Here is a 17,541-nt window from a genome sequence, read left to right on the forward strand (position 1 = left end):
TTTGGGAGGCCAAGGAGGGTGGACCACCTGAGGTCAGGAGTTTGAGACCAGCCTGGCCAACATGGTGAAACCCTGTCTCTACTAAAAATACAAAAATTAGCCAGGCGTTGTAGTGGGCGTCTGCAATCCCAGCTACTCGGGAGGCTAAGGCAAGAGAATTGCTTGAACCTGACAGGTGGAGGTTGCAGTAAGCCGAGATTACACCATTGCACTCCAGCCTGGGCGACAAGAGCGAAACTCCGTCTCAAAAAAAATAATAATAATAATAATAATAATACTAACAGGTCTAGGCTGGGCGCGGTGGCTCACGCCTGTAATCCCAGCACTTTGGGAGGCCGAGGCGGGCGGATCACGAGGTCAGGAGACAGAGACCATCCTGGCTAACACAGTGAAACCCCGTCTCTACTAAAAATACAAAAAATTAGCCAGGCGTGGTGGCGGGCGCCTGTAGTCCCAGCTACTCGGAAGGCTGAGGTAGGAGAATGGCATGAACCCGGGAGGCAGCGCTTGCAGTGAGCTGAGATCGCGCCACTGCACTCCAGCCTGGGCGACAGAGCAAGACTCCATCTCAAAATAATAATAATAATAATAATAATAATAATAATAACAGGTCTAAAGATGTTAATAGATGGTGCTTTATTAAGTGATCAATTGTTGAAAATATATCACATAATTGTTGACAGTTATGTCTTCCTATTTACCTTTAACTAAAGAGCAGATTAAATAAAACTGAAAAAGCACAGAAGGCAGACTTAGGAAACTGGGATCTATATCCCAATTCTACCGCTTACTAATTATACAACCCAGGTAACTAACTTCTCCAATTATCCATTTCTTCACCTATAAAATGAGGATAATATTTCACACAATTGTTTTTTAAAATGACACCTAAAACGAAGTACAATACATGTTATAAATCACTACAAAAAAAGTTGATTATCTTTACATAAGTATAGGTAGTAGATAATATCCATTAATGGTGTTGTCACTAATGTGACTCTAATAATCATTCGTTTTTCTTCTAATTAGTTTAGTTATAACTATTAGAAATTGTTCCTCCAATATCAAACATTTGTTATTTTTCAGGCTGAACAATTAGGACTTGGCTATACACATGTTAAGGCTAAAATCTTTTACTGAATTATTCTGTTGGGTGAATGTAGTCCCTGGTTTTAAATCACTATAGAGCCACCTACACTACCAGACTACTACTGAGGACAGTAAAAGATACTTAACAGGATGGGCCAAAGGAACTGAAATCTAAATGAAAAAAAAAAATAGACTTCCCTGTCTGCTCCTCGTATCTGCAAATCCCTCCCAGATATAAAGGAAGAAACTGTTTACAGTTGTATCTCTTCTCTTGAATTAGGTCTAAAATTAATGAGTGGTGATGAAACTAAAAAGGGAGTACTCTGGATCATAGCAGGAAGAAAACGAAAGTAAAAGAATGGATATATTTCCTGAATTGGAATAAAGACAGCACTTCTCTCACCTCCCTGGTCACTTAACTGCCATGTGACACTTTACTAGGGGTCAAAATACTCCCCTGAGGGTTTGATCATAGCACCAAGAAACTTTCAAAGTTGAACTTTAGAAGCTGCTACCAAACAGCAGGTGCAGGCATCCCCTCCCAAGAAGAATACCATAATCAAAACACTTAGCTGTAGTCCTTCAAATTTAGACTTTGAAAAAAAAAAAAAGTTCAATTTGGCTTTGACTTGAAAAAGCTCTACTTTGTTAAAAACAATTTAACAACTCAGCTTTTTCATATCTTTTGTCTAACCATCTTGGATGGTTACAGTTTCCCTAGCTGTTGGCCAAATCATATCTATATTTTTATTGGCTTCAGCACCTGAAAAATCCAAAGAAATTTTTAATATATCTCCTTTCTCTGAAAACAGGTATCCCTCCATCCCTGTGGGAACGTGTCACTGCCAGTCAAAGGGGGTCAGGAGAACAAGGCAGCAGAAGAAAAGTACCTGAGAAGACAGGAGCAGGTACCCCTTGGAATTCACCAGGGACCCTTGCTCCCATCCTTGAAGCGGCCTCTGGCCAGCCATTTCTCCATATGGTTACTAATGTAAAGTGAGGGTGCTCCTCTCAAAAAAATGATTAGTGCCCTGTAAATAAATCTCTCCGTGGATGTTAATGCACAGAGGACCTGGCCCCGTGGGCCTGGCTGAACTGCCATTTTCCCAGCCCTCCTTCTCTTGCCTCAGGCTCATTTTTCCACTAGGCCCCTTCTCTCTCAGCTTTCCGGCACTTAGTAACCATTAGAGTTTGCATTCCTGGGCATATGACCTATTTTAAACAAAAACAACACAACGTGCACCCACAGTAAGCTATCTGGCCCCTTCAAATCTTGGCAAGTGAGTCCAGAGGGACAGAAATTAATCTAGGCAGTTATCTAGAATGACCTTTCATTTCCCCTCTCCTTGCTCACACCCCAAAACCAAAAGCAAATAAATAAACCTAGTCTGAAGAAAAATGGCTGGGGGGAAGGAAGGGGAAGTGTAGGTATATCGAAGAGGTCTTAAACAATATAATCTCTGAGATCAGAAAACTCCTGGAACACAGATCAATTTCCCTCTCTGTCCCATCTCACAGCTTGATTCCCCTGGAAGCCACCAATGCTGACCAACTGCACGGATGGCATGATTTCCATAAGCATAACATCCTGCTGATTTGGAAGGAAACTCAGGAAAGGAAAGTGTCTCCAAGTGTACAACAAGGCCATTTCAAGGGGCACCAGGCCAAGGAGGGGAAAACAGGGTTACACAAAATGCTTGGGGCTTGGAATTTTATTTTATTTTAATTAATTTTTTTGAGACAGGGTCTCACTGTGTCACCCAGACTGGAGTGCAGTAGCACAATCTGGGCTCAATGCAACCTCCACCTCCCAGACTCAAGTGATTCTCCTGCCTCAGCCTCCCAAGTAGCTGGGATTACAGGCACATGCCACTCCTACCCAGCTAATTTTTTTTTTAGATGGAGTCTTGCTCTGTTGCCCAGGCTGGAGTGCAATGGCGCAATCTCGGCTCACTGCAACCTCCACCTCCCAGGTTCACGCCATTCTCCTGCCTCAGCCTCCCAAGGAGCTGGGACTACAGGCGCCCGCCACCATGCCCGGCTACTTTATTTTTGTATTTTTAGTAGAGACAGAGTTTCACCATGTTAGCCAGGATAGTCTCGATCTCCTGACCTTGTGATCCACCCGCCTTAGCCTCCCAAAGTGCTGGGATTACAGGCGTGAGCCACTGCGCCTGGCCTACCCAGCTAATTTTTGTATGTTTAATAGAGATGGGGTTTCACCATGTTGGCCAGGCTGGTCTTGAACTTCTGACCTCAAATGATCCACCTGCCTCGGCCTCCCAAAGTGCTGGTGTGAGCCACAGCACCAGGCCTTGGGGCTTGGAATTTTATATTAACACTATCTCTTGATTTCTCTTATCTTCTTTCTCTCCAGATTTTTCCCCAGATTGCCTGTTCTCACCAGTTCTTCTATCAATGCTAAGAACTTGGCTTTAGTGTAAAGTATTTAAGCAGCCAAAGATAAGAACCTTCTAACTTTTCATTTATACTTGCATTAGCCTGAATCTTCCAATAGCTTCAGTAGCAGAGGTTTATAATTAAGGTTCAAACAAAATTAATAAAAAATCTTTATATCATGTTAAATTGCTTATCCTTTTGGCCAAGGAACAGAGAATAGCCCCAAAATTCAGAGTGAAGAGAAACTGTAGGAAACATGCCAGCATGAGGACAAGACCATGCACAAAGAGGGCATGGAACTGACTGAACTGACCCACAGCTCCCTTGAAAGACCCCCAGCTGTCAACCCACTTTACCCATTCAACTCACTTTTCATGCTTCACACTATGCAACTGGACTCCCACCAAGCCAATCTCTTCCACGTTCATTCATATACCCACACTTTCACCTATACTGCCAGCCCCAGCCTACCTTTGCCCCTGACTGCTACTTCTGGGGACTAGTCAAATTCATCCATTCTTTAAAATCTAGATAAAGCCTCTACTTCTGTGACTCTTCCAAACATGCCATCTGAACTGTTAGATGGAACCTACCATACACCTAGGCATTGCTAGCTTTTCACAGCTATACATCATCTTTTTTGGCTAATTTAGTCATAAATTCCACAGGATCAAGTCTTAAACCACTTTGTGCTTCTAAAAGTGGCTCTCAACCATCACTGTGCAGACAAGTGGTATAGCAGTAACCCTGAATAAGTGCACCATCAAATTTTAAACAATATATAGAATTTATTTTTGTTCAACTAACAATCCACAATTTTACAGGGATTTCTATCAGACACTAAGCCAAAATATTGCCCATGATACAATTTGCTGAAAATAAAATAAAGATTGCATGTTCAGAGGAACATATATGAACTTTACCTCAAAGGATATAAGAGAACAAGGTCAGGGCTGCAAACAATACTGTTCAAACAGTAACACACCAGAGGGTGAACAATAGTGTAAATAATCATGAACAGGTTCTTCAATTTTCTGAAACTTGCTTTTTTAAAAAAAAAAATGACATTTACCTTTAATTCTTTAATGTACTATCAAAAATTCTAACATTATACAAAACTATGTCTTTAACACAAAAAGTGAGAACCATGGTCCTAGCATAATAGGTATTTTGATAGACATTGCTTAGGAACTGCTCAAGCAAGAGTTTCCAAAAACATGGTCCTCCCTTTGGCAAGTCACACTTTGAACAACACCCGTAGCTCCAAAGGCCCTTCCTTAAAATGTGTAACATACCACATCTTCAAGAATTCAACCAAAGCCTCTAAATTCTTATTCTAGAGAGGCTCAAGGGAAGAAATCTGAGCAGATAAAGTATCTTAACTTGGCACCCACATGTCAAAAATGTCTAAACAGTTTCAGAAGCACTAAGCATAACCCTGGGTCCTTTATGTGCATGAGCTTAAGATTCAGAACTTGGCTGTGTTCACATCCTTTTCCTCCTGGCATTGGTTAGGTTCTGTATTTGCACGGCACTTGACCAGTATGTGTGTTCTGCAAGATGTTAAAGAGATATTTAGCAGTGAAAAAAAGAATTTTATGGTCAAAACATTTTGCACGATGCTGGCTGAAAACAAAAGTAAACAGGTCCCTCTATCACAGGACTTGTCAGTGCCTTTAATCCCCAATGGACATTGTGATCCCCAAGAGAGGGAATGTGGTGCACGGCATTTTCCCCACTCATTTGATTACAGAATTAGTTTTTCAAGAATCCCACAATACAACTTTTGGAAAGGCTGATCTAGTACTTTCTAAAAATGAACAATGGCAAGAAAGATGCCGATTTTTGGGGGGCAGGGAGCGGTGAACAGGCCTTCCTCTAAGTGAGTCATGAATTAGGCACTAGCAGACTAAGAGGTAGACTTTGTTCTCATACCTTCAAAATGACTTTTCCCTAGACTCATCTGAAATGTGAGAAATAATTACACTGCTCTGCTTCCCAGGGTTGTTTTTTATTGTTTTTAATCATGAAACTGTGTTCTATATTAATCATCAAAACAGGTTCTCAACCCAACTGACCAGACTTCAAAATCCCTGGTGACCTTCCAGCCTGAATGAAGGGATGAGGAGAATATGAACCAGACGTCACCCAGCAAGTTTTTACATCTCCAGCTTCTAGGCCATTATGATAAAGTCAAACTGCATCCAAGATAAGGGATGAAGTTCTCCCTTAGCAACTCACTTCTGGAGGGGACAAACACACATACCACCCATATCTGAACCTTGATTCAACTTTTTGACGTAGACTTTCTAAAGGAAACTCAAAGAAACATGGGAGGTCAAAGCTGGAACTACAGGGGAAAAAGGAAAAGAAGTACTCAAAGACTATTTCCTTTTCTTTAAGGAGAATGAACTCATTACAGGGTTAGTGAGCAGGGGAAATATCATTCCTTTCAGTGAAACAGCTTTCCAGGAAAAGTATCTCAACATATTTACTATAAAACAATTTAATTTCCCTGTCCCATCACCTGCCACCCCATCCTCATCCCCCCTACAAAACCCACAGATTGTGGATTTCCTCTCATTCTTGGCAGAGTTACCAGAAGAAATATAATACCCCCTTCGGACTGCTCCCAACAGCTGCTGGAAAAAGACGGGAGAGCTGGGGGTATCCCTCCAAAGCTGCCTCTAAAAATGACCATTCCCCCTTCCAACCCACACAGCCAGTGAGCATAAGACTTCTCTTTCTCTGCTTTCTTAAAGCAAGGGGAGACCACAAAATCAACAGCGTACCCTAATCCAAAATACTTGCTTCCGGCCCATCTGTTCTCCTCAATATGACTCCAAACTGAAGCTTCTGTACAGTAACCACCACTCTATTTCTCCCCTAACATGTAACTATTAAAACAATCCTCTACCACCTCACAAGACCAGTATTTCTTATTTGTTTAATCTACCAATCTCCAAGTTAGGGTTCCTATCAAACTCCTATTCACTATAATTTCCCATCCCTGCCCACCTGTCCCAATACCACACACTTCATACAAATACGAATCCCCCTCCAGGTCAAGAGACTTGAACAACAAAAGTCTAGGAACAAATTCATCAATGGCTACCCTACACCCCAGCCCTTGCCCAATATCCCTTGCCCAATATCATCATACACTAAATGCTCTTCAATTCTGTCTAAAAACGCCCCATCACCAGGCAACAGAGAAGCATCCAGTTATCCTTTAGCCTCTCAGCTGAGACCACCAACAAAGAAGTCCATGAATGTCAACTGGGGGCACAGGCAATATCTCTCTTTGCTGAGGAGAAACTGGAGAGAACCTCCAGCATCATTCCCCAAAGGTGACAGCCAGGGTTGAGTGAAGACCGTGAAAACTGTACAAGGGCTGGGGGAGAAAATATAATGTAAGGAATGATTTGGAATCGGGGCAGGAGAAGGCGGAGGGATGAACTGGCTGACCCCAAATGTCTTTTCCATCTCTAACTCCTATGATTCTTTGACCTCCAATTTTGTGCTGTGGACAAGGAATGGAAAGTCAACAGACGTGGTGATGTTTTGAAAGAGCCTGGCAGTCTGCTCTTGTCATTTAGTGGCCTTTGCATGTATTTTTTAAGGTGTCTCCAAGCCCTGTCTTCATTTCACAGTTGTCACCTTTCTCAGCAATTTGAGCTCATGTCAAATACCAAAAAAGAAGAGGAAGAAGAAAGAATGTGCTGGCAATTAATTGTGGGCTAAAGAGGGGCGGCAGGCACAGGGGCCCATTGGGTGGCCCAGACTTCCAGGGAGGGCAATGTGGACAGTTTGGATAAAATGAAGAACTGACTCAAAATTGAGACAAGGCAGCCAAACCTCTAACAGGAGATAAATTCTTTCTCCAGATAGTCTCATACTCATTTTTAGAGAAAGCTCAAATATTTACATGATTCAGGGTACATAAACATATTCTTAATTACCATAACCATTTTGATTCAATTGATTACAATTGGAGTTCCATCTGAGCAAGACTACTGAATAGGAAGGACTTTCCTCAAGGGTAAACCAAATCTTTGGATTCTCAACCTTGACTCATGGTTGACACACCTGAGGTAAATTCTGAAGCTTAGCAAAAGTCAGTTTCTGCAGATCAAAGAAGGGAGTCTGCCAATTTTCACTGAAAATTCAAAACCCAATTTTCTCCTCTTTTTTTCAAACAGTTGATCTCATCTTAATTTTCAAATATTTTTGGAGCCTGGTCTCAATAAGAATCTGCCTAAATTTCTCCCAGTTCCATGGTTACAAGTCAGGACCAGAAACTAATCCAGTGCCAGGGTCAACCCAGAGCTAAGGTTAAGTTGTCACACACACGTAATTCTTTTCTAAGTCACACATTCAAAAATAATTTTTTAAAAAACCTGTATACTTCCTCAGTGACCTCACTGTCAGTTGGGGATTTCAGCAGCTCAAGCACAATCTTTACCTTAGATGAAGGTTCCAGGTGCAAAAAAAAAAAATGAAAGTATGGAGTACCGAAATATTTTCAGAGCTCTCATTCCAGTATGAACTCATACTACAGATTGCTCATGTCACAGACTGTGAAGACATTGGGTTTCTCCATGTTTCTGCCTTGAAAGCTAGAAAATTCAGCCCCTACCATTCAAGTTTTACAAGACTGGAAAGCATATAAACAGCTTCTGTATTCTCATGGTCTTAGAGAAGGCTTCTTCCATTCTTCCAGTTCGCATTTGGAGGTAGTGATTGCACTAGACCATGTCCTGCTTCCACAGGTGTACTGTTTTATTTTGAACCTGTAAACTAAACTCTATTTTATTAACTCATAGAAACCATTAAAAATAAGGCCTTTCCAAACGCCGAAGACAATAAATACATCCATATTCAAAATCATTCCGTGAATTACAGAACAAATAAGTGACTGTCCTCCCTGGGTAAGGCAGAAAACTGGAGAAAGCCTAAGCTACTTTGAGTTGTTAATTGTTTTCTGAAGATCACAGTTTAGGCCTGAAATGTAACCAGTTAGCAATACCATCTCCATTCAGAGTTAGGAAACTAGTTAGGAAACTATATGCTTTCTGGGTCAAGAAAATGCTCTTAGGCACAATCATTTTAAAACAAATAAACACACTCTGCTTATCTGTGTCTATCTCACCACTCTGGACGTTAATCATCACTGAAATAGATACCCCAGGCCCCCAGCCTCAAAGAGCTCCAAGGCTACAGGACCCCTCCACAGAAATGAATGTACATGCCAGGACAAACACCTCAGGAGCCTCACTCCCTAAACACCTATTGTTAATTCCAGGCAAATCTATCATAGGCAAATGCAAGACAGCACCCAGGTACTGCTCAAAGGCTATTTAAAATAAAATTCCTATTTGAGAATATGTAGCACTTAATTCGGGAGGAAGAGGATCAAGTAAGCTTTCTTTAACATAAGACTGGCAATAGAATCTTTTAAAAATAGCTTTACATACACAGATGTACTTTTTCTTTCCATTATTTGCGTTTGTTAATTTTCAGTATCAGAATTTGCAGATAGCGCTCCTGTTCTTCCCCTGTCATAATGTCTACTTCTTGCATTCAGTCTACATTATCAAGTGACAGCTGAATTGTTCTTGTAAATGTCTTGTTCTTGTAAATGGAACTAGGTTAGTTTGTCCTCTTACTCTTTAGGGAAAATTTGAAAGACTGCTATATGAAACATTTCTTTGATTTTTATTGTTATATTCAGGATATTTCTATTCCAACAGGCTTCATAAAATCTCCAAACAAAACTGATTTTAAATCAGATGACTGACTCCAACTATCTTTGTGTCCCTTTAAAAAAAAAAGAAAAGAAAGCTTAGGATATCTATTAGTGTTCACTGTTCGGGCAAGAGGCCTAAAGGGAAGCAAATTATTTGTTTGTGGTTTTAAAGTGGCCAGAATGCCTTCAAGCACAAGTATAAGACCATTAGCAAATCACAAGGAACCAAAGCAGTTCATCTTACTCAACAAAGCTATGATCAGTTAGGAACAGCCAAACTGAATGGGACTTGCCCTGGGCCGGAAGGTCAGTAAACCTTAGCAGTTTGTGTTTCTGAGAATCAAGAGGCTCTTCGTCCCGGAGTGCAGGCCATAAGTCCACAGGTTCTGCTGTCATGTTTCCAAAAACATTCAGGACAGGTGAGAGAAACGAAGCACAGTGCGTGTGTGTGCGTGTTCTCCCCTTTGTCTTTAGTCAGCACCTCTAAGTCAAACCATCCCCACTTTTGCTATATACAGACTAACTAGAGGAGAACCCAAACAATTAAAAAGTTCCGTTTTACAATTTATTGTGTGCTTACTATGTGCTTAATGCTATACTAGCCAGCATTCTACATTTAAGCCTCATTTTACCAGGCAAGGTTATTCCCATTCTTTATAGGTAATAAAACCTAGGGCCAGTGAGGTTATGTGGCTTCTGGTCAAATCAAGTTTTGTGTAATGCTGATAAAAACTCATCTCACTTATCTAGTCTGCAGTTAATTAGCCCAAAGCAATGAACGACAGCCCTGCCACTATCCAAGCAGCCATACTCTTGCTGTACTTTGGGCCCGGGTTCGCTGACTCCCTAAGTGGACTGGGGTGCATGCCTTCTCCCTCCAGGGATGACAACCACCTCTCTCAGTGGCTTATTAAGTCTCTGCAGCTGTCCAGAAATGGACCACACTGGTAAACATTCTCTCCACCTGCTGTAACACGCATAACTTCTTCCCTCAATCCAGAAAACCCGAGCAGTGACCCTGCTCTTTATCAAGTGCTATGGCAAAATAACTTCCCTAGAAGGCCAGGACACCTTACCCTAGGACACGGGCGAGAAATCAAAACACACATGTCTAATAAATAATAAAGCCATATCATTTGGCAATCTCAAAGCATTTTACACCATAAATTCGCTTTCTTTTTTTTTGTTGTTATTACTGCTACAGAATGTAGATTCATTCCCAATATCTCTCTTTTAGAGCATTTGAAAATAAACATCAATTCTTTCATTCATTCACTCAATCTCTATATGAAGAGAGAGAAAGCCAAACTTTGCCTTAGCTAGCTTGTGTTACAGTCACTTTAGACTTCTCTTATAGGTCAACTGATAATATTCTTTGAAAGAGTTATTCTCATAAGAAAGGAAGAGAATAAAAAACTATTTCTGCAGGTGACAAGACTGCATGCCCAAGAAGTCCCAAGGAACCATTATCATGAATAAAATCATCCTAGAATAAAAAACCATCAAATTCAAAATTTACAAGAGTAGAGTAATCTTCTACATTCAGTAATACCCAGCCAGAAAACATACTGAAGAGAGTGTATTTGCAATAAAAACGAAATGCATAACATTTTCGGAAATACATAGGAGTAAGTGCAACAACAGATATGTAAGAACTTTATCATGAAAACCACAAAAGTCCTTGAAAAAGTACAGAATTTTTTTTTTTTGACAGAGAGTTGAAGAGAAGTGTAGAAGTGACACACACACACATAAATCCAACAGGATAATCTTACCCTGACAGATTACTAGACTCTATCAAAAAGTAACAATATTTAAAATAGTATGGAAATGGAAAACTGTATCAGTGACACACAATGAAGAGTTCAGATATAGATCCAATATACACACATATATGTCTATGTGTATATACATGTGTATATTATATATTATATATATATATAACCTTATTATATGGCAAAAGAAGCTTTCCAAAACAAAGGAAAAGAGAATTACTTAACAAAGTTGTAGACAACAATAGTAAGTTGAATTCACCTCTTGCACCAAAAGTGATATTGATGAAAGTGTTAACTATTAAAAAATTAAATTAGGCCAGGCACCATGGCTCATGCCTGTAATCCCAGCACTTTGGGAGGCCGAGGTGGGCAGATAACCTGAGGTCGGCAGTTCGAGACCAACCTGACCAAGATGGAGAAACCCTATCTCTACCAAAAATACAAAATTAGCTGGGTGTGGTGGTGCATGCCTGTAATCCCAGCTATGCAAGAGGCTGAGGCAGGAGAACCGCTTGAACCCAGGAGGTGGTTGCAGTGAGCCAATATCACACCACTGCACTCCAGCCCGGGCAACAAGAGTGAAACTCTGTCTCAAAAAAAAAAAAAAAAAAAAAAAATCAAATTTGTAAGAAAACCAGTGGGAAACAGATTTATCAGGTCTGTGGAGGAATTATAAATTTCTCAGCTTTGGGGAGAAAAAGAGAAAAAAATCACAAAAGACTGGCAGAGCCTAATAAAGTGTAAAACAGTAAAGTAAAATGAATTGACTGGGAAAAATATCTGGATCAAAGATGACAGACTAGATTCTAACATCTAAGACCCACAAAGATTCCAAATTTATAGGAAAAACAAGAAGACCCCAGTAATAAATGGGCAAAGAGTGGGAAGAGACAGTCTCGCAGGTGAAACAAACACATGGGAATATATTTATCCCAGCCAGTGGTAAAAGAGATGCAAAATAACACAACTTTGGTACCTTAAATGACCACTAAAATAGCAAAGATTTTCTAAATTCTCACATAAAATTTGTTCACTCTGTGCTGGTCCCACTATAATTTGGTACAGCACCTCTGCAAACCATAACCTTTGCTATAATGCCACCTTGAGACTTTATCCTAAGGAAGTGATTTTTTAAAAATATGTATGGTAATGACATGTGACTTATATTTCAGTAAAGCTGTTACTCAAAAATGCATTATTTCATTATTATCTATAATAACAAAAAGCTGAACACAACATGTAAGTTTAATAGTAGAGGGATGTTCTTTAATCTCATTATGCGACAGCCCACAAACATTTACTATGTACCTATTCTGTTAGGATCAGTAAGATAGCAATTATATGTGCAACTGAAAAGGTTTTTAAATGAAAATAATTGTCTAGAGGTGATGGTATTATGGCTTTTTATGTTTTTAAAAACGTTCTTTAATGTTGTCATAATGTACTAGAAAGAACTACTTTTTAAAAAATGGGTGGAATAGGGGGCAATCTGAAAGCTCTTATTCCCCCAATTCCCTACATGTTTTTTCCTTCCTATTTAACAGTTTAAGTGGTTCAGAAAAGTTTTTCATTCACAGGTCTCAGACCCTACCAAAAACAGGCCAAATTGCAATACCATGTCTTGTACACATCCTGGACAGACTCCAGCCTCCTGTCTCAAGCAGGCCCCCTTTTTCGTGTCGCTCTGCCTATATGAAGTCATAAACTATGGCTGAACACTGGGACCGAGGGCCTTCCCTTAAGGTCCGAGCCCTGAAGCTTAACAACCTTTAGAAAAGGGTAGGGAGGATGAAAGATGAAAGTCCACAGAAATTTATGATAGACCACTTAAGGAACCTGAGTCCTAGACCTGGACTCAAGGAATCGTCCAAAGCACCGTACCAGACTGGCTCCTCTGGGGCGAAGGAACCGGGGCAGCTAAACCTCTGCAAAAACACACAATCGAAAGCTGTAGGGAGTGCCTAAGATGGCTAATTGTGAGGAGCGGCCCACCCGGGAGGGTGCCTACTGAGAGGGATGCTCTCGGGAGGCTGCCTCAGATGGAGGCCTTGGGGAGGAGGGGCAAAGGGGTCCCCGAGAGTGCTCGGGAAAGGGTGTAAGCGGAGGTCAGGTGTAGGCCTAAAAACTCGGGGTGCGACACGACCCTGGGCCGACCAGGCCGCGGCGCCCCGCCCTTTCCCGGGACGCGGGGCCGGCTCGGGGCGGGGAGCGGGCGGGCGAGCGGACGCTTACAGGTCGGTGCCGAGCCGCGTGAAGCCGGAGTTGAGCGAGGCCCGGGCTATCCGGCGCCAGAGCAGATCGCAGCTGGTGAAGCGCCGCAGCCAGCGGCACACCTGGGCCAGGCGGCCGAGGGCCCGCATGTCCAGGTAGGAGCAGATGAGCAGCAGCAGCTCCTCCGGCAGGCGCCAGAGCGCAGGCCCCGCGGCCGGGCGGGCAGCCGACTCCCGAGCCGCCTCCTCCTCCTCCTCCTCCCCGGCCGCCGCCGCCATGGCCACCCCTGCCCCCGCGATGTCGGCCCAAGCCTGACCCCCTCGTCCCTGTGCTCTTCCCGGCCTGGCGCCCTCCCGCCGCCTAGCCCTGACCCTCCATTCCTCCTTCTTCCCATACTCTCTTCCTTGTGCCTCCTTCCCGGCCCCTGCGCTCCCCTCGACTCCCTTGACGATGCCTCTCGCCCCTTCCTCCACGCTTCTGCCTCCCTCTGCTTCCTCCCTTGGGCATGCCCTCGCTCCCGCGTCAGCCCCCGGCCCGGCTGCCTCCTTCGCCGTCTGCGGCCCGGGCTTCCCTTCCGCCCCGCTTCCTCTTCCGCCTTGCCCCGCTCTCGCTTTTCCCTTCCCCTTCCCCTTCCTTCGCTTCCCCCTCGCCACCCTCCCTTCCTGCAGCTTCCTCGCCTCTCCGCCCTCGCCCTCGCCGGGCCCGCCGTTCCCGGGGGGCCCCGAGCGGCCCTGGCTGCCCATGAGCGGCCGCGGGGCCGGCCCGACGCGGAGCCCAGCCCGAGCCGCCACCGCCGCCGCCCCGGGAGGAGGCGACACCATGTCGGACCGGGTCACATGGGGCGGCGCGGGCCGAGCCCTGGGCACGCCCCTCACACCTGCGGCCTTGGAGCCACTTCGGGGTGCGGGCTGGGGCCGGGGCGCTGACACCACCCCCGCATCCCCGAGAGCGCTTGGTGGAAGCGCAGGAGTTCGCGCTGCAAACACGTGAGGCCGGTTTCAGGGCCCTGCCTGAGGCCACAAGAGGACCCGCTGCCCTCAGGAAGCGGCCATTTGGAGCACCTGCCCTCAAGAAGCCCCTAGTTGGGTGGCCTTGCCCCTCTAGAAGCCCTCCTCTTCCTCGAGTGATGCCTCCTTTCCACGGGCCACATGTGAGGGCCCAACGAATCTGCAGCCCTAGAAGTTGACAGGTTCCATAGCTTAGGTTCTCACACAGGCCGGGAAGCACGGTCCTGGCGTGAGCTTGGGTGTTAGACGTATTTGGGGATTTGCAGTCTTCTAGAGCCTGAGTCCATAACTTCAAAAACAGTCATGTATCAGGAAATGGCACAGCTAGGGCTTATCAGTCACCACCCAAGTGCAAGTGGATTCTCCAAGGACTCAGCATCCATTCTTCATACCACCCATTCGATTCACATGGCATTAATCTGAAGGGAGAGCTACTGAGGTCTAGACCTGTGCTGTCCAACAGTGTCCTCCCTCGTCACATGTGGCTGCTGAGCATTTGAAATGTGGCTAATACAAATTGAAATGAGCTATAAGTGAGAAATGCACACCAGATTTTGAAGCCATACAAAAAAAAGAATGCAAAATATCTCATTAATAATTTTATATTGATTACGTGTTGAAGTGTTAATATTTTGGATACACTGTATTGGGCTAAATACAATATATTTTAATGTAACTAGTAGAAAATTTAAAATTATACATGGGACTTGCATTTGTGGCTCGGGTTATTTTTCTATTAGCATTGGGCTAGGCAGTAAAACTTGGAGGAGGGGAGGAAGATGCCAATTTCTGTCTGTTTATCCTGTACTCCAAATCCAGGTAGGAAGGATTGGAGAGTTTTCTTTTGTACTTATCTACATCTTAACACTCATTTTCAGGGAGCAGGGGAAGAATAAAAATTGACCCCGAAAATTATTCAACACCTAGCATAGCCAAAGAGAAACCTAGGGAAGCAACTACATTGTATTATGGTGCTGCAAGAAGCATCATGTAACAAGGTCAGACCGGAATCTGGCTTTGCCCTAGAATTACTTTTTGATCTTAGCAAAACAACAACAAAAAGCCCCACCTATCTTGGCCTTTTAGTGTTCTCAATCTGTAGTGGAGATAATGCCTCTGCCTTACTTTCGAGGGATAAATGAGATGATCCCTGTAAAATGCTTTGAACTCCTCTAAGAAAATTCTTAATAATAGTTACAGGTCAAATCCTGTTACCAAAAAATGCCATCCCTCCCCCCCTCCAAATGCAACAAAGACTTTGTGTAGAAAACGATTTCCAAACTCAAGGCAGTGGTTTATTGAAAGCACTATTTTATAGATTTCAATGCGGCCAAAGAATTTAAGCCATGTTTTAGAGATCATTATAAAGAAATTTACTTATTCACAGGTACCATACTGTTAGAAGACTACTAAGGCAGGAATACTTCACATTTAGGTGATGTCATGAGTTCAATATTTATTGATTTTGCTACATTTGTGTACTATGAGCGAATCAAGAAGGAAGACAAATGATATAGCAGGAATATGGTTCCTGCATTTTGTGTTTAGATTTGTGTTAGAGATGTTTGTAATTTCTTACTGTTTGAGTACTTAACTCATTCAGGATACATAGTAAAGCTGAGTAGTTCATCTATATTCTATCTCATTTTTAGTGGAGGCACTAAAACTCCTTTAACCCAACATAAATCAGGATTAAAATCCATAATCATGCAAGTGTAATTTACTTTATTTTCATTAATGGAGAATTTTTTTTTGAGACAGAGTCTGGCTCTGTCGCGCAGGCTGGAGTGCAGTGGCGCAATCTCGGCTCACTGCAAGCTCCACCACCCGGGTTTACGCCATTCTCCTGCCTCAGCCTCCCGAGTAGCTGGGACTACAGGCGCCCGCCACTATGCCCGGCTAATTGTTTTGTATTTTTAGTAGAGACGGGGTTTCACAGTGTTAGCCAGGATGGCCTCGATCTCCTGACCTCGTGATCCGCCTGTCTCGGCCTCCCAAAGTGCTGGGATTACAGGCATGAGCCACCTTTTTTTTTTTTTTTTGAGACGAAGTCTCACTCTGTTGCCCGGGCTGGAGTGCAGTGGCGCGATCTCGGCTCACTGCAAGCTCCGCCTTCCGGGTTCACGCCATTCTCCTGCCTCAGCCTCCCGAGTAGCTGGGACTACAGGCACCCGCCACCACGCCCAGCTAATTTTTTGTATTTTTAGTAGAGACGGGGTTTCACCATGTTAGCCAGGATGGTCTCGATCTCCTGACCTCGTGATCCGCCCGCCTCAGCCTCCCAAAGTGCTGGGATTACAGAAGTGAGCCACTGCCCCCGGCCCTCATTAATGGAGAAATTAAAGCATCATTTAGCGGTCATCATTAAAGCGGCCGGGAGCATCGTTAAAGCGGCCGGGAGCATCATTAAAGCGGCCGGGCGCGGTGGCTCACGCCTGTAATCCTAGCACTTTGGGAGGCCGAGGCGGGCAGATTGCCTGAGCTCAGGAGTTCGAAACCAGCCTGGACAACACTGTGAAAACCCGTCTCTACTAAAAAATACAAAAAAATTAGCCGGGCGTGGCGACAGGCGCCTGTAGTCCCAGCTACTGGGAAGGCTGAGGAAGGAGAATTGCTTGAACTCGGGAGGCGGAGGTTGCAGTGAACCGAGATCGCGCTACTGCACTCCAGCCTGGGTGAGAGAAAAAAACAAAAAAACATCAAATCATCCTCTTTCACATTCAAACTAGAGATCAGGTAAACTCTTAGCCTAGAATTTGTAATGTAATGATTTCCAAAAAAGAAAACATACTCACTATGCAGGAAAAAAAGCAAAGCCAAAATGGAAAATTGGCATATAATCTGTTATTTGGTGGTGATGTGTGTCCCTAAATTACCAAACATGTGATAAAGAAAACAACAAAGAAGAAAACCTTTAGCCTTAGCTCAGAGAAGCAGCTAGAATTTTTCATCAACTCTCCCTTTCCCTGCCAACAAAGAAAAATCCAATTTGGGATGTAACCAAACTTAAAAATTGTATCATAAAATTTACTTTTAAAATTCTTTTTCGGGATAGAGTGTCAAAAATAAAAAAGCAACTGAAAAGATGTGGCTGAAAAGATGAGTTTGTAATAAAAGTAAATGCATGTCTTCATGAAGGACCTGAATAGCATTTTTCTATCAAAGAAAATAAATATATTAATACTCAGAAAAGAGGAAGGTAGAAAGACTTTGGTGGACTTGACCATCTTTTTTTTTTTGAGACAGAGTCTCACTCTGTTGCCCAGGCTGTAGTGCAATGGCGAGATCTCGGCTCACTGAAACCTCCGCC

At 43.3% G+C, this 17,541-nt stretch overlaps 1 protein-coding gene across 2 annotated transcripts in view; it reads right to left on the bottom strand.

The window, feature by feature from the left end:
• FBXW4 (F-box and WD repeat domain containing 4) overlaps positions 1 to 14,122 on the bottom strand; it is an 84,567-nt gene extending 70,445 nt beyond the window's left edge. Inside the window, exon 1 of one of the 2 annotated variants that reach the window (XM_003825689.6) lies at positions 13,246 to 14,122. In XM_003825689.6, coding sequence (XP_003825737.4) covers positions 13,246 to 14,045 — 800 coding nt within the window. In that variant the 5' untranslated portion in view covers positions 14,046 to 14,122. The remainder of the gene's footprint in view (positions 1 to 13,245) is intronic. The other variant, XM_055093299.2, reaches the window with a different exon arrangement.
• Positions 14,123 to 17,541: the final 3,419 nt, after the last annotated feature.

Source organism: Pan paniscus, chromosome 8, assembly GCF_029289425.2.
Source record: "Pan paniscus chromosome 8, NHGRI_mPanPan1-v2.0_pri, whole genome shotgun sequence".
Taxonomy (NCBI): domain Eukaryota; kingdom Metazoa; phylum Chordata; class Mammalia; order Primates; family Hominidae; genus Pan; species Pan paniscus.